The following is a 25,780-nucleotide window of genomic DNA, read 5'->3' on the forward strand; positions in this document are numbered from 1 at the left end:
GACTCACGAGCAGTGGAGTCTCTGAAGCTCTCTCTGAGAGACTGAACGCTCCCTAGTGTCAGCCACAGAGGACTGGGACAAAAATCCAGTGAAAATTGCTGGGTAGGAAGCCCAGAAAATACTGTGTCCAAAGGGCATATTTTTGAGAACTCCCGTAGAGCAAGGAGGTGCTTATTAATGTATTCCTGAGCTCAGCTTCATCTTCCAGATCAAGTGCCTGTAAGAGCTGATGAGTCCTTGAGTTGCTGCTTCCCAGTGATTAGGATGGCTGAAGAGCCCATCACTCCAGAGCACACAGCACGGCTCACTTAGAGCCTCATGAGGCTGATCTAGATGAATAAAAAGTGAGACAAAAGCCACAGTGCAAGGCTGCAGCTCTTAGCAAGCCCTGCCTTGGCCAGGCCCTGCGGCTGAAGGGTGAATCCAAATTGTCAGCACAACACAGGAATCTGCTCCAAGATCCAGCCCTTCTGTGAACATCAGCTCACCTGGACCTCACCAGGGCTTGTGGCAGCTCCTCTGATGCCAGGGGAGGAGCTGCTGGCAGGCTGCACTAAGGGATGGGGCTCAAGCAAGCCCTGGGCACACAAACACCAAGCTGAGTCCCTGCTGCTCTCCGTGCCCTTGCAGCTGTGTGCCAGCTGCAGGAACAGCCTGAGGAGCCCAACATGGGCAAGGTGTGGATGACCATGACAGCTCAGACATGAGCAAGGTGTGCATGACCATGACAGCTCAGACATGAGCAAGGTGTGGATGACCACGACAGCTCAGAGCCTTCCTCCTGGCTGACCCAGGGGTGCTTCACCAGGCTGCCATGGCTTTACCTTCTCCTCCACAGGACACACTGGACAACTAAACAGAGCAAATCACCACCTAACACAATTCCCCACATTCCCTCAGGCAAAGGGGCTAACAGCTCCCAAGCCCACCCTGGCAAAGGACAAGTCATACTCTCTGTATCAGCATCTACAGTCTGTGAAGTTAAAAAGACAACAAAACCACACACACAGAGTGCCAGCCCCCGTTATCTAATCACATCTAGGAATTACGTGCTAGGAGGGTCCAGCACACACAGCTCCATTTGTATTTTGTGCTGAAGGAAGTGCCACTGGCAGCAATTCTGGGTCACATCTGTCTGCAGGACCTCAGCCCAGCAATCCTTCTTGGAGAAAGGTGAGTTTTCTTTGTTCAAGCATTTTTTGCTTCCATAACCACAGAGGAATTTTTTTCACAGATTATTAGTGGTTTTCAGGGACTTTATGGTTAAGCAAACAATAAGATGGTTAAATTGTCCAATTTCAACATTTGACTTTTTTAATGTGAAAGTTAATAGGCTGCATTACTAGAATCACTGTGGAGGAAAGCACAAAACCCATCTGGGCAAAAATCAAGAAACAATCAATCCAAGAGTTTTTAAAACCTGGCTTTCCCTCTGTGGTAAGAGCAGATGATGCTCTGTACTGTACAGCAACACCAAAGGTTTATTAAACATATTAGCTGAGCTGATAATTAAACTGCTGATAATTAAAGCCAAGCTTGGCTATCTGCACCCAGTGGAGACACTGTTCTCCACTGAGAAAACCCTTTGGAAATGTGGAACCAGAGATAGGGCTCTGGCACCAGGGCCAGTCCCAGCTGATAAACCCCTCATCTACATAAACAAAGCAGACAGTAATGAGCATCAGGAGTTTTTTAAAGGTTGTTATGACAGCAACATAAATGAATAGCTGCTTCTGCCAGCTGCCACTGCTCAGCTTTCCACGTTGTTCCCATTTTCTGCCCTCACACACCAAGGCAGCCCCTTGGCCAAGCCCTGGCCCCCCACACCCCTCTGCACCTACCTGTGGCCTTCAGTGCTGGTTGTTCCCCTAGCAACAGTTTTAACCTTTTGGCATGGATTTTCCCTTGGTAATGTGACTCTGCCACCACTGCTGAGGTAAAGGACATGTTACATAGCGTGCAGCATTTGTTCTTATCCACTGAGTCACCATCACTGCCCTGGGTGGAGACAAAAACACAGACAAAACAAAGAGTGTATAAGCACAGTCACACAGAGAGAAGAGAAGAATAGGAAGGAGGAATCTAGGTTGTTATCCAAGGCCATGGCTGCCAAGGGGTTTCCCTTCCTCATCTTTCCCAGCCTTGCTCCTGCCTTGTCCCAGCCATGTCCAGCTTGGGGACACCCCCAGCTCCCCAGCACCTCCACTGTGCTCTGCACGGGGAGCTCAGCCTGTCCCAGTGTCCCACGGAGCTCCTGAGCCTCCCTTCCCTCAGCCTCTGCTCCTCCTCTCTGGCTGAGGGAGCCACATAGACCCAGAGCTTTTGCTGCCATCTGACACCGGGGCTTCCTCCTGCACTTTTTTAAGACACCCCAAAACATCTGGGGGCACACAACTGGGGGGCACAACCCGCTCTGCATGTGGGAGAAATGTATGAACTGCAGGATCCAACACCAGCCCTGGGTGAAGCCAACACAGAGTGGACACCTGACCCACCACTGAAGGTCATTTTTTTCCTCCCCCCAAAAAAACCACTTTTAGAAAAATGACTGATTTTCATCACTTTTTTGTTGTTGATAACTGTAAATCAAACCTTAGGGAGGAATCTCAAGAGGTGATTAGTACTGTTCTGAATGTAATTTGCACTTCTTTTAAATAGCTTTCTCTCAAGATATTTTATGCCTTCAAAGGGAAATCACTTGAAAGTTAAGAGCAGAGTAGAGAATTTCCAGTATCTATTGATCATCAGTGGCAACATATAAAGAGCCTCCAACAGAGCTTGTTTGAAAAGCTGATACACTTCGGTGTTAATGCACCAGGGTCTCTTCCTCTGCCAGGGCTGCTCTTCAGTGACATTTCTCTCCTTTTCAACCTACTTTCTCAGCTAGACTGCAATTAAAAATAAAATATTAAAGCCCCCCTCAAAGAGCCCTCCAATACCTCATGCAGAGCTCAGGGTCCCATTTACGCTGACCCACAGGTGGCTGTGCAGCTCAGCTGGGTTCACTCTGGGTGAGCACCTTGATGTGTGGGTAGGACTTCAGCCACCAGCAGGACAGGGGTGTCCCCAAACCCTCGGTGCACATGCATGACAGCCCTCTGCTCCCTAACCAGTTTTACACACCAAGTGCCACGCACCAGGCATTTGGGCTCTTCTGTTTTTAAGCATTTACCCAGGTCTGGATCATCCCTTAGCATCATCCCCAACCAAACCCCTGAGCAGAGCCAGAGGTGCTCCACGCTGATCCAGCCCTGAAGGGTAATTATGCCTTCTCATTTGTCAGGGGCTGTTTTACCTGAAACCCAAGAGGTCGGGGGGAAGCTGATCCAGGTGTGTTTTGTCACCTGCTGAATGACACGCTGACAGGGCTGTGCAACCACGGGGCTGCTCACCTAGGATGCTTCAGCTGAGCCACAGGGCAGCTCCCTGGGGGTGCTCTGCACCCACCCACTCTCGGGTTTCTGTGGTTGAGATGACCCTGAGGTATTAGAAAGTCTCTTTTTTTCCCAGCCCTGCGACCAAAGAAGAAGTAGAGATTCGCCAGTTCTGCTTTTTAAGGTTGTTTATTTTTTCTTATCTGTTACATTCTTGCTCTGACCTGCTGGGATCTGTCCTGCAGGTCGGGTTGTGGCACAGTGCCTGCCCTTGGGGTGGTGGTAACTTTTTATACTAAAAACTACCTGTACTTTATTTACAATAATTTTCCAATACCTGCCATGTAACAGAGGAAAAAAAAGGCTAATACTCCCTTTTTAGCTGCAGCTACTTTTACACAAATTTAATTGGTTTCCACTGATTGTTTCTAATACTCATTAAGGTCGCTGTGCCATGGCCTGAGTGACACTGCAAGGATTGGGCACTGCACTGCATGTGCACATGGCAGGGATGTCACAGTGCAACATCAGAGACATCCTAAATAGTTCTGTTCTCTCTAAATGCAAAGCCTTGTATAATATCTGATCAGCAACAGGCCTACTCTGAGCTGTAAATGTTGGCAGATTTTCCCTGCTGTATTTCTTACAACACAAATAATTTTAGCATTTAGGTCTGGCCTAGCCTAGCATTCACCTAGAACATGAGGACGTGTTAATCCACCCCCACTAGGGCTGCCCTTGGCAAAAGCATCAGCAAACACAGAACTACATTCCTTCTCCACCTTGCCTTTCACAAAAGCAATGGGAAATAGTTCAACTTTGACTTATTTGAGGTCTGATTGGTTCTCTGTCCTCCACATCCCATGCTGAGGTGCCCATGCAGTATGTGGCTCCTTGTTAGATGTAATCAAACCCCTCAGAGGACCCTGTTCCCCATCTTTATGCACCTGTCCACTGCACTGCCCACACTGCCATTAACAACTCAATAAAAACACTGCAAGGTCCTGCTGTGGAGGGGCAGACTGCATCTGCAACTGGCCTGTGTGCAACAGAAAAGCTCATTACTACGTAAATGAGCTTTCAGATTCCTTGGGCAAAACCTGTGTGCCTCTCCCTTTAATTACAAGATATCACAGTGAATATCAACAGCACTCAGCTCCAGTCACACTGAACTGGTTTGGATGCTGCACGCTGGGAACCTCACTGCAGCTCTCACATACCCCAGAGCGTGGGAAGGAGCCAAATTAATAATTCCCCATGAAGCCATCTCTTAAAAATTCAGCCTCCTTCTATCTATTGCCTGACAAATGGCTGTGAGCTTGTCCAGTTCCTCGCCTTCCTTTGTTTATTAGAACACAGTTGAGGAAGCCAATGGCCAATCTTTAAACTGGGAGCAAACACGGAGCCTTTGGATGAAGCACATCAACTCCCAATCAAGGAGTCCCCAGAACCCTGGGGAGGTGACACTGCTTTTGCTCCCCCCAGGGGTTTTCAGCTGTGACACTGCAGTGGCACCACTGGCATCCCCTGATGTCCTGCATGGCACTGCATGGCAGGTGTACCCACAGCTGTACCCACAGCAGCTCTGTACTTGGCACCAGGGGTACCCACACAGCTCCACAGCCACCACTGCCACCCCACACTGCTCCCAGGCACCATCCAGGTGTGAGTCCTCCTGTCTGCCCAGGGACCCTCACCCTTGACAGTGGTGTCACCTGCTGGAAGTTGGGTGAAGGGGTCTGGAAGTGCCCCCAGTGCTGCTCCACTGCCAGCAGCACCCCAGAGTGGCCATCACCCCATGCCTGGAGGCACGAGCCTCCCACAGGCATTGCCCCATCACCTGCCCCAGCTGCTCACCAGCAGACCCACCACTCACTGAAAGGGAGCAAGCCCTGAGTACTTGCTAGCAGCATATTTTTTTCCTATGAAAGAACATTTAAATAACTAAAAACGCAATTACTGTTGCTGATGCGCATCGTAATTCTTGTGTAGTTTATTGGAAATTATTTCCAGTAGCTTTGCGTTTCAGCTAATCCAAATGTTACCTCTGGGCACCTGATCATCTGTGTAAGGGAGAGAATGATGTAGCCCAGAGTCAGTGATGCACAAAGCAGCTGAATAAACAAGAGACTGGGATTGTACCCACGTTTTCTGAGCGGAGCTTTTTGGCCGGGCAGCCTCCATCGACGGGGTGCAGCATGTAGTAGAGACGGACTTTGCTGGCATGCTTCCGACTCTGGAATGCAAAAAGAAAAGAAACTGAAGTTACAAGCAGGGAGAGGCTCTGTTGCTGGGCTCACTACACCAAGGCACAGCCAGATTTCACAGCCCCCCTGGCACACATATCCACCACTGGAGGAGAAAAGGCAGAGGGATCCAGGTGAGGAGCATTTGCACTTCTCAGGATTTTCACAGAGCTCTGCACCCAGCTGAAATGAGCTGTGGGATGAAACCTGCCATTAGCAGAAGAAATGGCCCACCCTGGCCCCTCTCCAAGTCCTGCTGCCTTCAGGCCCTCCAAGACACAGAGGGACCAGACAGCCAGGGAAGGAAAGCATTTGTACCAGACCATTTCCATGGGGGGGCAGATTGAAAGATGGGATACTGAGCTTCAGCCAGAGACACAACAGCATCCTGCAGTGTCAGAGGCACACACACAGACCAAATCCACAGCTCCTATGCTTCTAGAATGATAAAACATTAGAGGGGCAAAAAATCTCCCATGAGGGAGACACGAGCAGGTTTCACACTGCCTTTGGGCACAGCTGGAGCTCACGGGCAGGTGAGGGTCAGAAGAGACAGGAGATCCCCTGGTGACCCCAGCAGCAGCAGCCAAAGCAAATCCTTGGCACTGGCAAGACTTACAGGAAGATTTTAAAGCTTCTACAGCAGGAGCACAGACATAAACCTTCAAAAGCCTGACTTACATCAGGTCTTGTCTGCGACCAGATGCAGGGGGGAAAAGCCTGCAGCCACAAAATAACTGCACCCAGCATATGGGCAGCAGACACACGGGGAGCTGTTACCATGCAAATGTTTCCTTTGAATCACCCTTTCCAACTGCCCCAGAGAACAACAGCATCGTAACGTTATCATTTCACATCACAGAGCTGCAATTTAAAAATATTAAATTACCATTAGCATGTTCTGGAACATTCTTTTTCCTGTGGTATAAACTTGGAGCTAAATTTGCAGGGAGCTATATTTGTATTCGCATGCAGAAATGTGACTGTGCAATAATTTTTTCCACGGAGCAAATCAGTCAAGACAAATAATGTCAAATATCTGTCCCCAGCTTGTCTTCCTGCTGCATTTAGCAAATGTGACCTTCCATGGTCAGAGAGAAGCGCAGGAAACCCCAAAGCTCCAGCTATCAGACGAGCAAGCCAGACGGCGACTGCGCAATTAGAAAATGACAAAATAGATGTTTGAAATGCACAGGACAGAGGTGCAACGCCACTCCTGGTGCTTGGCTGCACTCCCAGCTTCCTGCCTGAAGCGATGCTTGCCTTGCACCACACAGGGCCAGGCAAACACGCTGGAAAGGCAACGTGGCCAGAGTTTTTCAGTTTAATTTCTTGCCTGACGCCCCGCAGAGCAGTCAGCCTCCCTCGAGTCATCCTCCCCGGAGTCACGAGGCTCTTCCCTCGGTTGGCTTCATCCAGCACGTCACGATGCCCACACACACAGAGCCCCAGCCTGCTCTTTTTTAGAGGGCAAAACATTTGGGAGGGGTTGCTGGGTGTGTGTAAGCTGCAAAGATGTTAAGAGGAATCATTTTTACGGTTCTGCTCCGTGGCACTCAGCTGGACCATAAATGGTGCCCAGATGTCAGAGTTGAAAGACAGCAAAGCTTCAGCCTTCTGTAAATCACCTCTCACCTTTCTTTGGATTTGTGAAAGCCAAGGTAAAGAAATGACTTATGTTTGGCATAATTTAAAACCACACAGCTCCTTATGCAACCTTATTATCTTATGATCATAAAAGTGGAGCTTAAAATCATCCCTGGCCTCCGCGTGTATGTGGTGAGCATCTCCTTCCCTCTGCAGAGCAGAGGAAGCACAGCCCATTTGTCATCCATTTTATCTCTGGCATTTTCTACATTTACATGTGTATTTATCATCCCAACACGCCAGCAGGAGCACGGCAGGAGCACAGTGATTATTCTTAGCATGCTGCTGGCAAACAGCACTGCGGGTTATCCTCTCCCTGCTGAAAACCTGCAGCTTTCAAGGCACCAGGAGGGCAAGTGCCACACACACGGGGGGGCCAAAGGAAGAACCACAAACAGGAGCCAGAAAACTGGGATGAACTGGGATTAGGGCACCTCCAGCTCCCATTTTGACCCATCTCACCGCATCCACAAGCTGCAGGAAAGACAAAACCTGGCCACATCTGTAAATCCACAGTGCGGAATGAGCAGGCTGCCTTGTGCTCCAACAGCCACCACAACCTCATTTTGGGTGCAATAAGGGTGTTTCTGTGCCCGTGAATATTTCTTTTGTAGCTGTACAAAGTGTTACACCAAAGGCATTCTCACTTTCCTGTCTCTAGTGGGGACACCAGCTTTTAAAGGCACTAAGTCTGGTTTAATACTGCAGGCTGGAAAACCAGCCCTGACTATGCAGGGAGCTCAGAGTCTGTTTTCACACAGCTGCTGCAGAGTTCTGCATTGCAAGCTCATTTGCTACTTTAAGGCTCATCAATAAAAGTAAATAAATGGATCATTTCTGTCTCTATCAAATCTACTCTGGTACAGAAGATCGTGGCAGAGACAACGAAGTTCTGGCAATTCAACCCTAAAACATAAAAGGGCAGATCAGAGCTAAATTGTGCTATGAAATGCAATTTGATTTTGCATAAATTGTGTTTTGCAGCACGCTGTGCCTGGAGCAGGCAGCGAGGTCCCTGCGGGGTCGGTTTGGGACGCTCAGCCCTGATCCCTGTTTGATGCAGGAGCTTCTCATCCCTCCTCTGTGATGGACCAGCAGCTCTGGGGAGGACTGACCCATCTCCCTTCACAGCCAGAAGCTGCAGGCTGAGGCATTACAGCCCAGGGGTCGCCAGGCTACACAGACACACACAGCTCTTCCTTCTGTGCTTGCCCAGGGTCCGGGAGAGGAGCCTGTCACTGTCATATTTTCTGGAAAAACCCCTTCGCCAGGATTTTCTCCTGGGAAGCTGAGAAGCATCAGAGAAAAAGGAAAACAATAATTATCTGATTTGCTTCTCCTGTGTTTTGCTGCTTTGGATTGTGGTTTGGAGACTGTTTACCCACAGGTGCATGTTTGATTGGTTTCATGTGAAATGTTTTGACTTAATGTCCAATCACAGCCAGGCTGTGTTGGGACCCTGGAAGGAGTCACAAGTTTTCATTATCTTTCTTTGTAGCCTTCTGTCTGTATCCTTTCTCTATTCTTTAGTATAGTTTAGTATAGCATTATAGAATAGAATCGAATAGAATAGAATAGAATAGAATAGAATAGAATAGAATAGAATAGAATAGAATAATAAATTAGCCTTCTAAGAACATGGAGTCAGATTCATCCATTTCCTTCCTTCGACGGGGACCCCAGAAACTACCACAGGAGCTCCCCCACCAGCTGAGGATCTCAGACCCCACCATGGCCCCAGAACTGCTCCCACTTTACACCATGATTCAAGCTGATCCAGCAGTCTGAAACACTTTGCTTGCGAGGGCCCTCTTTCTGTCTCCTGTCATCAGGCTCAAATCAACTATCTCTGCAGCTTCCCTCAGGCTGTGCTAGCACATAATCTCATTTCCCTATTCCCCATATATCCCTTCATCAATCCTTCTGCTGGCAGCTTTATGGTTTTGGGCAGTTTAGCTTTCCTCTCCTGCTCCTCCTTGTCTGTGACCCCTTCTCCAGCCAAAGGCCAAGGACCCCCCCACTGAGGAGCACCAAGCACAGACACAGGTGTGAGATGAAGGAAGGAACCGTGGCAGCCCAAATGGCTGCAGCTTCTCTTAGTCTGTATTAAATTCTTTTTCAGAGGGCCCACTGGTCGGGTTTTAATCCTTTTAGTGTACACTGTGTTGATTTTTTTGTGTGCTGGCAGTTTCTTAATTAAATTGCCACGCAACACGCGGTCACATGATTACACCGATTTTATTATCTGTATTGGCACTACTCGTAATCTCATCAAAAGAGACAAAGTTATTTTGGCTGGCCCAGTTGTCCAAACCTTGTGCAGAAGCCCAGTTCCATGGTCCTGCAGCCCCTTTCCCCAGATGCTGTGCCCAGGAGCTGTGCCAAGGCAGACAGCTCCGGCTGCCCGCACGGGACCCCTGGCACTGCCATGCCTGGCCCTGTGCTTGCTTCCTCCTGGAAATTTCCTCCCCTTTCCCACGCCCACAGGGTCAGCAGTGACAGTGCACACAGCACGTGGCCAGCACACTTCAAGCACCCACTTGTGAATTCCTGGACCTGCTGACCTAAACTACATCATCCTGGAATTTGTAATCGCTGCCTAACAACCTTCCAAATTTTTACTGGAATGGAACCAATCTATTTCTTCCTCTATGATATAACAACATCCTCTGCATTTTTTAAATAGACAGGAGAAGTATTTTCAGCAAATGCCTTCCCTTTTCTGCCTCTACTACCCACACAACAAACATTGTCAAGATCCCTGTGGTTCGCTGCAGAGCTGAACTCCCCGGCTGTTATTCCAGACACTGCTGGATTCCAATGTCCTTTTTTTCCCTTTGTAATTTTTGAAAAGCCTCATTTATAATTTATGGTCATTTCTATCAACTTCCCCTTTTTCCTCCATGAGTTAATTTTTTAAAAAGTGTCTACTCATGCTTTTGTCTTCCTGGGCACACAGAAATGTGTCTGTAATTCCCAAGTGCTCAGCTGAATTTGCACCCCCATCAAACTGGCTGCTCCAAAGCAAAGAGAGGCACATTACTCGTGCGGACATTGATTTGTTTACACATTAAGGCAACTACTGAGGATCTATTCAGCCAAGCAATCACTAGCTCCACTTCCTTATATCTGCTTATTCCTTCTACCATTCCACCTGGATGGCCAGGCTGACTCCAAGTGGGGATCCTGAGCATGAATTTCCTGTCTCAGGAATCACCATTTCTGCTGTGATCTTTAACTTTACTGATTCCTATATTGGTTTTGACTGTAGTCAAAGTATCTCTTGTCCAACACACTGCTGGGTACCCTGTGGAGAGGAAATAAGTCTCCTTAGAGGCTGCTGCCAGAGCAGCACGGCAGGAGCAGCCGGGCTCAGCACCTGGCTCTCACGGTGCTGCCACCCAACACCTGTCCCCCACACCTGGGGCACCACAGGCACCTGCTCCTCCCTAAACCCGCCGGCAGTCCCTTCTTACATCACCCTCTCACATTCCTTCTGCAGGTGGATCTTACCTTATACCTACACTAACGCAACCATGCATATAATCTGTTGGTATTACGGGATTTTTACACCTGATTGAGCTGAAGCTCTTGGTAGAGGTTGGACTAGACCCTTAAAGGTCCCTTCCAACCCAACCCCTTCTAGGATTCTGTAAACATGCCAAGGGAAAGGGGATGCAGGGACAGAGCGAGCAGGCTGGGAACTTCTGAAGAAGCTAAATTCTTGCTGCTCACCTGCAGCTCAGGTCCCTCATCCTGGGCCACGCTCTTGGGGACTGATGTTCGAGGCGTGGGTGGGCTTCACCGCGGGTACAGCCCCCCACCCCAGTACCAGCAGGCAACAGAAGAGTTAACACAAACACTGCTGCGCACATGGGCGAGCCCAGCAGCAGCCCCACAGCAGCAGCAGGATGCAATGCTCCCACCGCATCCCCACTCCCGGTTTGTGCGAGCATCCCCGCAGCAGCAGCGCGCCGGTGCCAGTCACCGCCGAGCGCCCGACAGCCCCGAGCGCACGGGGGCGGGTCTGTCACAACACACACCAGAGCTGCAGGCTGCTGCCAAACACCCAGAACCCCAATCCAAACATGGGCTGCGAGTTTGAACACTGAAGGCGGGCAGGATATACCTGGAACAGAGAGGTGCCCTCCCGTGCAGCAGGATCAGCGAGGAATGCTGCGGAAGGGCAAGAGCTGCAGGAACTCGTCTCCCAGGGACACTGGCCAGGGTGAGCCAGTGCAACCTTTCTTTGCTTTCATTCCATGTAGCTTTAATGTCACATCCCTTATGCCTCTCTGCTACTGCTAACCCTAGGGTCCCATTTTCCCAGTGTGTTTTACTGCTGCTCTGAAGGACCTTTTAACTTCAGCTATTTTTAGACAGCAATAGGCCTCTGTGCAGAGGTACCTGGGAAGGAAGCTGTGCACAGGGCTTCATCTTCTCCGCTGTTGCTGCTGTTTAGCAATAGATTTTGACACTGGGAGTGCATTAAAAATAATGGTCAGCCATTAATGTTGACAACAAAGCAGTAACATAGAGCCTTGTAAAGTCCCATCCCATCTCCACTGGCTCCCACCGTGATGCAGCAGCTGCTGCTGCCCTGTGTGCAGAGAGAAGTATGAGCCTTGTGCCCTAAAAGCCTGGCACTCACCTATCTCCCTCATACACAATGGGTGGCCACATTTTCCTCACCATATTTTAACTGGGGCAGTTACCACAATATAAAATGCCAGGGAATATCCGTGGCAGGCCTGCCTGTACACACAAAACGAAGAGCAGCACCTTTGTCATCTCTGCAACACAAATATGCCCTCTTTAGCTTTTTCTCCTCAAGCCAAGGTTCTTCTATCCAGCACCAGCACAATCTTCAGGATAACAGTAATGTCTGAGCAGCCACAAAAACCCGTGATCACCACAGCAGAGCAGATTCCAGCAGCGGTGGGGAAGGACAATGGCAGTAGAGTGTCCCCTCCTCCTTCATCCTCTGGAGGATTTCCATGTCACTGCCACCAAAGCGGGACAACACGGCAGGTGAGCAGCAACAGTGGCAGAACATACGACAGAGATCACGGCCAGCAAATGTCACATTCCCTTCCCTGATCACTGACATCAGCAGAACCTGGCACACAACAGCCCTGTGCAGCCTTTACCTTCAGCTAAAGCACATCCTTCCCACTCCTCCATCCTGGAAATGCTTGCAGCATCTCACACAGGGAGCTGGGAGTAGAAACATAACATTCCAGCTCCTTGCTTTCTAGTATAGCATTTATTCTGTTAAATAGAGTACGTGCTCTTGCAGCACATTAATATTTCAGACACAGGGTTGCCTTTCTGAGCACACACATCTCGATCCTTAAGGCACCAATGTGCCAATAGTAAACAATGTTTATTATTCCTTCAGACAAGCCATCGCTTCACATGTTTCCAGCCAAGGACAGCCCAACTGGAAGCAGATTAACCCCAGCACCACTCCAGCCCGTGCAGACAAGGAGCACTGATGAGGCTGTCGATACCGCTCCGGAGACAGAGTGAGAAATTCCACAGCACACAGCTCCCGAGAGGAGCCAAAGGGCATGGCACTTGATTTGTTCTCCCCAGTTTCTTCTGCATTTGAATTTTAATACAGTTTGCCTCTGCCCTCCCCTGCTGCTCCACCACAAGCATTCCAGCAGCATCCCCACATCCCATAAGGTGAGCTGACACTTGCACGGGCCCCTCCTGGGCTGCTCTTCCTTCAGACCTGGCATCTTCCTTCATTTTAAATGGAAAAATAAAGCACTCTCTGAACACCTGAAGCAATAAAGATTATGGAGGAAATGGAGAAGAGCATTACAGCAGCTTGAGGAGCAAATGTGGTGATGAATGTGCAGCTCAGGGTGAAATCTGAGAGCAACTTTGTATATGAGGTAATTTTCCTGCAGGATTTTCAAGGGGAAACACGAAAATAAATGGTAATTTTCCTGCAGGATTTTCAAGGGGAAACATGAAAATAAATGGTAACATCTTCCTAATGGCAGTGAACACTTCTACATAGAGATGAGGACTCAGAGCTAAGAAATCTTAGCTCTCCTTGTTTTAGCTTTTTCATTTACAGAGCAGCTCACCAAAGTGATTAATACAACCTCTCTCAAAGACAGAGCTGGAAGGAAGTGTTAAATTACAGGTAATCCAGAGGGAATCCAGCTCCAAAGAGGCTTCCGGCTCCAGAGGAAGGAAAGATGCAGAGATACAGAAAAGAAAAAAACTCATTTCTGCAGCACAGACTTTCACTGGCATTGCAGCAAGCACAGCACATTGCCACCCCTTGGACCACAGTGGAACACAAGGTGTGAAATACCCTCAGGTGTGAAATACCCTCCCTAAACTGTGTCTGGCCACCTCCTGCCCCACACAGCAGCCATCACCTGCATCACATGGATTCTTCCCCAAACAGCCACCCTGTTCCCTTTTGTTCCTCCCAAGGAGGAAAGGGAGCCAGGGTAGCTCAGGGATGCTTGGCATGGCATGGCACAGCGAGTGCCACCCAGGGATTGTCTCAGGCATCTGTACTTGGCTGCTTTATTCCAGAAACAGAAGTGGGAAGAGACTTTTCTGGTACTTCAGGGGACAAATTAAGACAGCAATTTGCTTGAAGAATTAAAATATGCAAATGCACACTCTTTTGGGCATCGACCCCAGCCAGTAAGATTGACCTCATGCCCCACTCACAGCTGTGAGTGCTGCCCAGCAGCAGCCCCTGGAGATGCTCAGCCCTGAAGGCTTATCCTCATTTTGGAACTCAGTCACCACCCCAAGGCTCAGCTCTGTCCTGGGGTGAACCCTCGAGACGAGGGCAGGACCTGGCACTTTCAGCAGCATGGGAAGGAGAGCCAGGGTGCATCAGACACATCAGACAAAGCCAGAAACACAGTTGCATGAAGCACATGTAATAAAGGCAGTATTTGCTGTATGTCAAGCTGGAAGCACAAAGTGCTGCAAACACTCTGATCCTTTTGTCATTTTTCCACTACACTTGCCCTTGGAAATAATATCACTTAATACTGCGTGACTGACATAAAGTCTTTTTTTTTTTTTTCTGCCAAAATAGCACAGAAGAAAAGTTATTGGTTGGTGATTTGGAGAAGGAGATGAGACAGTGATTGGAACTGACTATTCCTGTTTGGCAAGATAAAAACGTCCCCCTTTCATAGGCTGCTTCCCTCTATTTTCTTACAGAGAAATGTCTTATTTTGCATGCACAGAGAGCCAAGATTCCAGTCCCTGGCACAAGGGCTGCAGAGCTCACTTGACTGCGCTAGTGAGGCAGTGGATCAATTCCCTTTCTCTCCAGGCTGGCTCAGGAAGGATAAGGGTGCTGCTGACCAAAACAAACCCAGACAGAGCCCTGGCACCCAGCACCCCCGGCTGCACCACCACCAAGGGTCCTCAGCACCCACGGGTACCCAGGGTGACCACCCCAGGGCTCCTGGAAATGGATTTGCAGAAAATTCAGTCTTCTGAAGTTGATATTTCCCCTATGAAAATAATCAGTTTTTAACTACACAGCACTTTCTAAAAGTAAGAAGAAAAAAAAGGTGTGAAAATTGTGACCGGCTACTTTATAATTAGAAAGAAACAGTGAATTTTACACTCCTGCTATTAACTAATGGCCTGCAGCAAGGGCTGCCAGTCTCAGGCAGGATGGAGCCCCCAACTCCACCTCCCTGGAAAACCCCAGGGCAGGTTTTCAGCCTCTCACGTGCCTGTGGGCTCTGGGCACCAGGGTGCCAGAAGGTTACCAAGAGAATGAGCATCACACTCGGGACTGGTGACCAGAACAGACGTCCCAAAGGGACACTGAGAGCAGCAAAGTGACACAGCCACAGGGCAGAGGCACTCCCAGCCTCTGGGCCACCAGAGGTGATCCTAACTAGTCTTTACAGCTCACTCACTCCAAGCCTCTGCTCTGTGTTATGCAACCCACCAGCAAGGCTTGGGAATGACATTATTGTGCCAAACATCCACAGCGTCTGCTGGGATTTCACAGCGGATGACAAACGAGCACAACACCTCGCACTAAAATATACAAGAGAAAACAGTGTTGTTTTCCACATTTCAAAAACATCTGCTATGAATTAATGATTCAGCTCATACCTCCAATGACAGGCGCAGAGGAGATGAGATTGGCTGAGCACCCCGTGGCTCACCAGGCGCTGCTCCTGTTTCTGCAGCAATGCTCCTGCCTCCTGCAGGCAAAATTTGGCATCCACGGTGCCCAGTATCAAGATCTGGAAGATGTCCCTAAAACTGCAGCCTTCAACTTCTAAGAGCTGCCAGGGATCTCTGCTGCACACAGAGGGCAGCCAGAGGAGCAGTTACAGAGGAGCTCCTAAGAAATTCACCAAAACAGACATGTAAAGTGCCCTACAAGCAAACGTACATTCTTGTTCCCATTGTTAATTAATGCAGCACAGCATCCTCAGATCGTGTACATTAAGCTTCCTGCACATTCTCCACTGGCCAAACAATTATCTAACTCGTATATCAACTGCAAAACACTCGAGTCAAGCAAACGCTTGGGGTAACTTCATCTTCCAGGTCCCTGTGCACAAACTCTGTGTCTGTTGGAACTCTGCAGGCACCGGGAGTCTCCACGTAACCAAAACCAGAGGCAAAGCACACCTCCCCTGAGTGCAGAAGTCCCTCATCCCCTGGCTCATCACACAGAATCACAGAACTGTTTAGGTTGGAGAAGACCTCCAAGACCACCAAAATCAAGCCAAATTATTCCATATTATCCTGTATTATCTCTATATTACATATGATGGATATGCAGAGTGGTAGTTTATTCTCTATATACAATCTATGTTTTATAGATAATGCAGACATGCATCACTTCTGGAGTCCTCCAGGACAGGCTGGAGCATCTCACATGCTCCCAGGGGAGGATGGTCCCTCGTGCACAGCCACCACCCAGTGATCCTGCACCTCCTCTGCATTTGAACCTGACAATCTCTATTCTCCCAGCAGGTGAACACCAAAAGTCCCTCAACCCTGGCAGGATCTACACCCTGGCAGGATAAACACCCAGGCAGTGGGTTTCCTTCCCTGAAGGATTTTACAGCATCATATCCCTCCATAATTTCCTCCTTGTTTAATAGGAATGCCTTTAAGTTTGTTTTGAAGATATGCAGTGCTGTTAATTGCTGTTCTAACATGTCTCTAATAATCCATCCTTTCTAATTATTCATTGCTCACTGCTTCTTAAGTGCCTAAATACATTCACAAATTCTAATCTGTTCTCTGCACAATCAGAGATTCCTACTCACCAAACCACAGCGCAGCACATTTAATACAACCTGAGCTTGTTTTGCTGCACTCTTAATTGCTCTCCTTGCTAACTGTGCTCCCTTCAGTCCTGATCAAATTGCAGGCTGACTTGGCAAAAACAGAAGAAAAAGCCAGACAGGCAGCAGACACCGCTGCAGTGACATCACTGACAGAGTGAGTGTAAAACCAGTAAAAACAGTTTTTCAAATGCTGAGTCTGCCAAGCAGAACAGCAAAGGTGGAGTGAGAGACCAAGAGCATCCTACCTCGTAGTGGGCCACGCGCTGGGACTCGGAGATCAGCTGAGCACTGCACACCTTGCAGTAACTTTCAGTGAACAATTCTTGGTCGATGTCAGAGGATTTCATCTGTGCATGACAGAGAGAAGAGACAAGAAGCAGAATCAGTTACAGGAAACAGGCAGATGTGTCTGACAAGGCTCCTGTAGAGCCAAGGGCAAGGCAACACTTGAGCCAAGCAGTTCTTGTCAGCATGAGGGAGTGGAAGCAATGTTATGCAGGTGTAAATGTGACACACAGACAGTCTCCCCACATCCCCAATCACTCCCATTCAGAGTCCCCAGGTTTATGCACCAACAGCCTGTGTCAAGTGCTCATTCCTCACTCTGGGCAGCTGTCCCAGCGTGGTCCCTTCACTGCTGCAGCAGGAGCAGTGGGACACGAGGGCCAGGTGTGCCCAAGAATCTGAATGCCACACACAGAGCACAGGTTCCACAGCTTGGCTGTCCTGCCCTGACATCCACAGCTGAGCTACTTGGGAATGGCTGCTCTTCATCACCTTCCCTACCTAGGAACACCACGCACAGAACCAGCTCTGACAGAGATCGCTCATGGCTCAAAACACGCTGGACCATTTGTTATACAACAATAAAAGAGCTTATAAAGACTTTTATAGAGAGGGCAAACAGCATCACAACCTGGAGGAAGGTGGTTTTAACTGGAAGAGCACTCTGTTGTACTTCTCAATTTAGATGTGGAAGAGAATTGTTTCGATGATTTACTGGGCTGTGCCGTTCTCCAGCAGCTGTTTAAATATTTATGTGTTCCCCAGAACTTTCTACGAGGACATTTGCACCTTTAAAACCAGCTTGCTGAGTGCTCTGATTCACAGGAACACATTGCTCCTCTGTTCATAGCCTCCTCCTTGTGCCACTGCAGGTATACAGATCTGAAGTCACAATCAAGGGGTGTATCAGGAAGGTTCAGGCTTAAAACAGACTGAGCCCAAGCAGAGCCAGAAAGCAACAGAAGCAGCTACACAGAGAGAATATTTAAAACCACCCTCTATGCAAAGTAAGAGGGAAAAGAGAGGCTGGTGCCTTCTCATTAATGCCAAGATAAAATCTATTAATTCACAATCATAACAAAGCTGAGTATAATGAAGACTGATAACACAGGTTTTATAGAGCTTATTCCACTGACTGGGAAGAAAAATCACATGGAAATGAAGAGGCGATGAGATCTCATTAGCAGACAAAGTCAGGTGCAGAAGGGCCGGTCGCTCCAGGCTGTGCAGCGGAGCTGGAGGTGGCTTTTCCAAGCCCCCAGTGTCCTGCCATCCCACGGTTATTGGGGTCCCTGCATATTTTATGAAAACAAGCAGATGAGCTGACACCAGAGAGTGCCAGCCTGGAGAGACCAGCCCGCCCTGAGTTCCAGGAAAAGGTTTGCTCAGGTGTTCTGGTTTACCAGACAAAAACACTCATCTCAGAGCTCCTCTGCTGCTGTGCTTGCTCTTTGTTTGATTCTGCAAAGACATTTGCTTGTTTTCTCTTGCTATCTGCCTAGTTTTAATCCTCATTTACTCTGTCCAGAGAGATGTTGTATTGAGAAACTTTCAAAGACACCAAAAGACCCTTTTAGGAATACAAGAAGTGTTGCAAAATTGCATCAAAGGCAATACAAAGTGGGAGGAAGAAATCTCACTTAACTCCAACGGATCAACACAAAGCAAACCGAAGAATCTCATTAAACCTCAATCCAGCAACCAAGCCAGAGACAGGTAACACCACCTTCATTTGCATGCAGCCTGCAATGCTAGTACAAACCCTCATTGCAAAAATCAGAGTAAATCAAAAGCTTCTCAGCGTTAGTTCAGCATTCTGTGCTCTGATAACAGAACCAAAGTCTATTTTTCTCAAATGGAATCATCTGTCCTCCTTTATAGCAGCAGGGGCTGAGCAGGCTTATCCAGAACTGGATCTCATACATTTTCTCTCAGCAGCAAGTTCTGATACAGGTGTGGGATGTGTTCCCCTCGCTATCACAGGTTCAGCACCAGGAGAACACAGTGGTTCTGCTGATGATGTGACTGCTGTGCACCACGACTCACGTGTAAATATTTGAGTTACCTAATAAAAGTCTCTCTGGAGGGAGACCATCACATAACCCAGAGCACAGTCACATGTGACAGAAGCTCCCACTCTCCTGCCCTGCTCCCAAATCCTGGTGTACCTTCCCCACCCTGGCATGGCTTGAGCACCTCAGTGAGGCACAGCTCCCGGCTGCCTCACCCCTCTCTCTGCAGAGCACAGCCTGGCACCACCTTGTTGCCACGTTCTCTTCACAGGGAAGAGCAAGGCACAATTCTTCCCAATAATATTTCTGGGTTTCGCATTCTCTAAACATCAGAGAAAGGGAAAACACAATTCTTATCACTTACTGTACCTGTGCTGTGCCAAAGTAAAATGGAATATAGAGATTGTTTATCCAAAGTGAGGATGTTTTGTTTCCTTGGCCTATCAGGGCCAATAAAGTGTGTGTGTGCTGGACTGTCACAGCACAGTCACGAGAAAATCAGAGAAATGAGTGCAGCCCTGTGCAGTTGTGAGCAAACTGAATGTGTGGCAGGTTCAGTTTAGATCCAATGTATATAGTGTAGTATAATAAAGTAAATTCATTAACCTTCTGATGATAGAGTCAGATACATCATTCTCTCTGCCCTCGTTGGAGTCGCCTTTGATTTACAATTCTGCCTTGCTTTGGCCTCCCCAAGCAGCTCCTGGGATCCCAGGGCTGTCTCCAAAGTGCCACACTCCCATGGAACCACTGCTCGAAGGATGGGGGGACCCTTCTCTGCCAGGGCAGGCCAGGACCAGCTCTCTTTGCTTGGATGCACAGGTGAGCAGCAGCAGCTCCTGCTCACCCAAAAACTCCCTGTGCCCCCAGGAAGCACAGCAAGCCCAGGACTGCCAAAGCCTCCAGGATGGCAGGGTCCCCTTGGCCAGGCACAGAAATGTCACTGGGTGTCCTCACACCTGGGATTCTGGCAGAGGGTTTCACTGTTGCTTTTTCCAGGCATTGCTTTTTTATGGTGATGAAAAGTACAGCAAGGCAGAGCAGAGAGGGATGGGGATTAGGAAGAACAAAAGAACAAATGGAAGCAATACCTCCTTCATGCTTTTGCATGAATACATTAGGCTAAACTGCTATGAGGATTCAAGCATACGTAAGCTTGGCTACTTAAAATAATTAGAAAGCTCTGGTAACAATAACTGCTCTAGACAAAATTAAATTTTAACAAAAAATAATGGATTCACCTTAGCAAGGAAGATTTCCACACAAGCAATCCACTACCAGCACCCATTAATAGCAATCACCCTTGCAAAGTTGCCACTGAAACCAAGACAGCTTCAGAACAAGTTCAAATTCAAGCACCAGTCACTGACTTGAGAAAACAGACAATTACCTCTCCCACAGAAATGCAACAGAGGAGCAAAAGTCTCTTCCCCTCCTCAGCAGCCACCAAAGAATGCCCAGCTAACACAGTGAAATGAATGCATGAGCTGCATGGACATGCAGTGAGATGAATCCCCCTCTCCACCACAAAGGTTTTAAACTGCCACCGTGCCCAGGGTGGCAGCAGCTGGTCCTGCACAGACCCCAGGGCTGGAATTTCCCCGGGGATCTGCCCAGGAACCCTGTTACGTGCAAGAACCAAACGTCTGCTGCCTGCAAAGGGTGGTGCAGAGATGCCACAGCAAGGCTGGGTGAAGGCTTCTCTGCAGAGCTGCAAGGGCTCCCTTCTGCAGCAAGAGAAATGAAACCCTGAAAAAGAACACAGCTTTGTGCTGTGGGTGCCCAGCCTAAAACCAGCACTTCCCCCTCTCCAGAAAAGCTCCCTTTGCCATTTCTGTCTCGTCTCAGATGCACTTGTCATTACCCTGCTGTGGGTTAATCCGAGCTGTGATTTATTAACTTCTTCTGCCTGCAAGTGTGATAAAGGGAGTTCATAAGCAATTAATATTTATGTATTTCTAATCACTTAATACCACTGTGACTCTCTCTCTCTGCCCACACATGCCTAACTACTCCAGGACTGACCAGCCCTCAGCTGATCTCACCTCACAGCCCATCTGTCAAAATGCAGCAGGGAAGGGAGGAGTTTCCCTGCCACGAGCATGTCCTCGGCTCTGAGGGACATTCAAGGGCAGCCACAGGTGCTGAGCAGGGTGGGACATGTCCCTGAACGCTCCCAGAGACTTTTCTTGCTGAGAATTGAAGAACTGACGTGGGGTTCAGGGACACAAGCTGTCATGCTGAGCAGAAGCTCTCAGTGTGCACAGTGAGGTGTAAATATCTGAAACTCCTGGTGTCCTCCTCCTCAGGTGGGGACATGAGGGGCCTCTCCCAAAAATGACAATCACCTCGTGCCCTTCAGTGGGGTTTGTTACGGCCTCCTGTGCCACACTCCAGTGCCAAGTCCCCTCCCTGCTCCAGATCCAGCACATGTCAGCTCAGCACCTCCAGGAATGGCTCAGCGTGTCACAGGAGACAGGTCTGCAGTGCCTTGTGCCATATGGTTGCAATTCTTCTCAGCAGTTTCAGTGGCTGTAACAGCTCAATGAAAAATCAATGCCATCAGACCGACGCCAGGTTTTGGCGATGTCCAGAAAGGTGCTAACTAAGCTGCACTAAATTTTAGAGGATGGCAACCCCCAACTGACATCAGAGACTTATGCAAAGCCAAATTCCTTTCTAAGGGAGTGCTTTGCACCAGCTGAATCCCTCCAGGTGGGCTCACGTGCTGTGTCCCTGTCACACAGGAGAGTGGTGGAAGTGCCCTGGAATTCCTGCACACATTCATTTTTTCTATTGTCCAATCGAGGACAAGGAGTGTCATAGGAAACACAGGGTGCAGCAACTTGGTTTTTTTCAGTCAAGAGGAGAGAAGAAAAATGTGGTCTCTTATCTGATTTACTCTTGAAGGCCTACAATCACTTTTTCCAAAATTAACAGTCTCCAAAATCTCCACACCAGAGCACAAGAGAAGCAGCAACTGAGCATGTGCAAGAATGCCAAATGAAAACAACAAGCCAAAAATTAAATGTCCTGATTTTCATGTTATGAATTATTTGTGGCTTTTGCTGCTGTCACTCTCCCATGGATTAACATCTCGTGTAACACCTCCTGTTTTTGTCTGTTGTTTAATTTGTCTTGCAATAAAAAGAAAAAAAGCCTTTACTAATAATTAATGTGCTTTGAGCAACTCTGTCACTGCACTTACATCTGAGGCATCTGAAGAAAAGCAAAACTGCCTTTTGAAGTGCCTGATTTCCCAGCACGACAAGACAATGGCTGAGCCTGTTCCATGAGTGCAGTTCTCCTCCTGCTTTCATTGCCTGGAGACACTCTGGGTCTGGAGGTCACAGCAGCCAGGAAAAGGGCTGGGATGGGGCAGCCCGGGCCAGTTCTGCTCTCCCTGGCAGCCACAGACAGGACAGGACAGGAGAGCCCATCCCATGGTGATGACAGCACTCTGCAGCCCACCCTGAGCTGGGGGCAAGAGCCCAAATTCACAGCCATGGGATCTGCAGCCTCAGCCTGTACCAGCAGCTGAATTTCCTTGCTGTCCCTCCACAGTCCCAGAGAGGAGGAGCAGGGCAATGGAACAGAGCCCAGATAATCCTGTGTCCCTGAGGTCATGGTAGTGTGTCCCTACCCACAAAGAGCTCCTCACAAGCCACATCTCCAGAGGATGTGTGTGCTATTTTCAGTTTTTGCCATTCTCCTGCCAAAGCAAAGATGTTCCACGTCCCTCCACCTGTGCTGAACATCTGCTGTCTCTACCACGCCTCACCTTCCCTGCAGTTCTTGTTTGGTTTGGGGTTTATCCCAGCTCCCTCCATTCCCTAAATCCTCTACAGAGTCAATTTGCTTCAGTTCTGCACTGAGCCTCTGATGCATTTGGACACGCTTTATTGGAGCCTTGAAAATCAGAACGAGATTGTGTGTGGCACGAGCTGGGGAGCAGGAGAGATCCTGCACGTGGCTGCTGCATGTGTCAGCACGGAGAGGAGAGGTTGTGGAGAGCAACACGGGGGAGACACAGCCTCAGTGCAGTCGAGGCTCAGCCTCAGCACCCCAAATGCCTCATTTCACACCATCTCCCCCAGTGTAAGCACTTAAGTTGCTCATTTGCTGGGGTTGACTTCTTGATAGAAGTGCCCAAGGGAGCCAGCCTGGATGGGCTTGGAGAAACCTGGCAATTTTCTGGGAATTGGAACAAGGTGATTTTTAAAGTCTTTTCTAACCCAAACCAGGCATTCTGTGTTTGCCAGGACTAAGAAAGGTACAGTCACACAACAACAGTGCCCTCTCAGTTGACAGAGGTGGTGTTTTTGAAAAGAGCCTCAGCTTTCATGCCACTGTGGGGAGGAAATTGCCAGGGATGTCTCACTGAATTCCCAAGACTCATGAGCTCTGGGCTAGGGGGAAAGCTGCCAGATGTTCCCATCTCCTCACTTAATCATCAAGGTCCCATTTATATAAACTGAACCGAGCAGACAAACAGCCTGATGAACACATCAGGAGAAGCAGTGTTCTGTGGCAGAGGGAAGCCAGGAGAGACAGGCAATACCCTCCAGGCAGAACAACAAGCAGGGCCACGTCTCCAGGTGTGCCTCTGCAGCCCTCACCTGCACCAGGCTGGGCAGCACAGCACCCACCTGATGGGGGGAGCAGAAGCAGGACACCTGAGCTTATGCGTGGCACAAAAATCCAGCTGGTGACTTTGTGACCTCCTGCCTGTTTGAAGCGGGAAGAAAAGGCAAGCAACGGAAATTACAGGCACACAGGAGCAGAGAGCAAAGGACAGATCTGGCTGTGCAGTGGAGACAAGCCCTCCATGCCCCAAAGTGCCTCAGGGGACATGAGGGAAGGCCACTGCCAAGTTTAGAGGGAGCCACCACGCTGCAATTCTGTGAGTAGCATTGTTCCTTCCCTACAAATGCAAGTATCCCATTAAGCACATGAATTTTATCTAATTATTCACACTACATCACGTAGCAGGGTTTAATTGCAAACATGTGCTGATTTGAATAAAAATACATTAAAAAAAAAAGAGATTGATATATTGTGACTGATTTAATACAGTTTGCAGGAACTCAAGGGAGAGCAATCAGATTTTGTGCTGCAGGGTATCGACTCTGTGTCCTGCACACTTCAAGGACGGGGCTCTGCCACTCACTGCTAAGGGTTGGCACAGCTCAACCCTTAGCAGTGGGGACAGCCCAGAAACCTCCTGAAATAAGCATTAAAACAGACCTATGCAGGCTTCACAGAGACTACACTCGAGACAGAGGGGCAGCTGGAGTCAGAGGCAGAGGGGAGGGACTCGCTCACATTAGGATGCCCAGCAAAAGAGGAACCTGGATCCAGGTCCCAGCCACGGCAGGAAGAGGCTCCCCTTGACTAAGCCCAGCTGGGGAGGATGCCTGGTCCAGCACAGCCTGGCCTGAAACCCTGCCACCTCCACATCCCGGTGCTCTCCCCTCCACTCTTCCTCCCATCCCAGCACCAGGGCGTGTTTTTGGCAGCTCTCGGTGCCCCCAGGGCTGCTGGGGGTCCGGGCTCCCCAGGGACCCTGCCAGGCGTCGGGGCACAGCGGTGCCGTGCGGGCTCACACGCCAGAGCCAGGGTTACCATGTGATGCTCAGGGTTGCCATGGAAACGGTGGTTTCTCACTAAAAGACACAGAAATAGTCTCGGCACTGGCTGAGCGTGGGCGCAGCCAGGCTGGGGCACCCCGGTACCCGGGTCACTGCTGCCCGGCCAGGCCCTGTGCACAGCCAGGGCTCCTGCCCTGCCCTGCCGCCTCTGCCAGGGCCACACGCTCATTTTGGGATAAGCAGGACCTACTTTTTCCCAGTGGCTCCCTAATAACATGGAAAATGGCAGGAAGCAAGGCAAGCTGAATCCCATGCCGGCAGCCCGTTGCCTCTGGTACTTTGCATAATCAGGGCTTGTCAGTCCCCATCAGCTTCAGCTCAGAAACCCAAGAGGAAAAGCCATGTAAGGTGGCAACAGACTTAGAAGAAGCCTCCAGAGAACAAATCTGTCCATCGCTGATAGGGGATTATTTTAATTCTGGATCCCTGATAAAAGCCTGCATGCTCGCCTGGCTGGCTAAGCTAAAGCACCTCTTCCCAAAACCAGAATCAGGCTCAGCAGCACTAACCCCAGATCGGTTTAGTGTCACTGCTGACAGCACTAAATGCTCCCTGCCCAGATGTTACCCAGGTTAGAGAGAGCAGAGGTGCTCCAGGTTATCCATGAGTTCTCAGCCGCGGTGGAGCAGGTGGGCTGAGCTCCTCTCTGCTCCCTGGGATGGCTCCTCTCCCACCCTGTGCTGCCAGCCAGAGATGACTCACCGACTGCCACCTGCTGAGGATTTACAGGAGCTCGGGTGCCACCAAGGCAGCCGAGAAACTCCGGCCAGGAACCCTCCCTGCCTGCGATGAGTGATGGACTCTGCTCCCTTCGGCCACAGCTCCCTGCTACAGCAGAGCTTCTTGTCGTCAATGGAATGATTTAGAAACAAGATAGCAGCAATGCAAATGTTTCCAGTCCCCCAGTAAGCACAGAGCAGCTAAACCTCTGGCCTCATTAAACTGCACATCCAAATTGCACATCCTCTAAAGGGTATCGGCAGATTTCATTAAACTCCTTCTTATTATCATGTAATCTGTCAATTAGCTTTGTGAGCACCAGCAAACAAGGAGCTTTATCTTAAGTAAAACACAAAACATTTACATCCTTCCTACAGCACTTTCTTTATCTTTGCCCATCTTTGATTTTAAAAAAGAAAAAAAACAAACCTCTCCTTTTGTTTGCATTTGCTTTCTTCTAAGAGGCAGGAGCATCTCCCACTCTCAGCCACACTAAGCAGAAGCATGCTGGACTTT

General features: G+C 49.1%; 1 protein-coding gene across 1 annotated transcript in view; it reads right to left on the minus strand.

Annotated features, from left to right (window-relative positions):
- The window catches only part of ZMAT4 (zinc finger matrin-type 4), a 46,976-nt gene that overhangs the window by 15,202 nt on the left and 5,994 nt on the right, over positions 1–25,780 (minus strand). The window contains exons 2-4 of the mRNA XM_041424830.1: positions 16,842–16,943; positions 5,521–5,610; positions 1,842–1,998 (exon numbers count right to left, since the gene is read on the minus strand). Coding sequence (XP_041280764.1) covers positions 1,842–1,998; positions 5,521–5,610; positions 16,842–16,943 — 349 coding nt within the window. The remainder of the gene's footprint in view (positions 1–1,841; positions 1,999–5,520; positions 5,611–16,841; positions 16,944–25,780) is intronic.

Source organism: Onychostruthus taczanowskii, unplaced genomic scaffold (assembly GCF_017590055.1).
Source record: "Onychostruthus taczanowskii isolate IOZ18803 unplaced genomic scaffold, ASM1759005v1 scaffold84, whole genome shotgun sequence".
NCBI classification, from domain to species: domain Eukaryota; kingdom Metazoa; phylum Chordata; class Aves; order Passeriformes; family Passeridae; genus Onychostruthus; species Onychostruthus taczanowskii.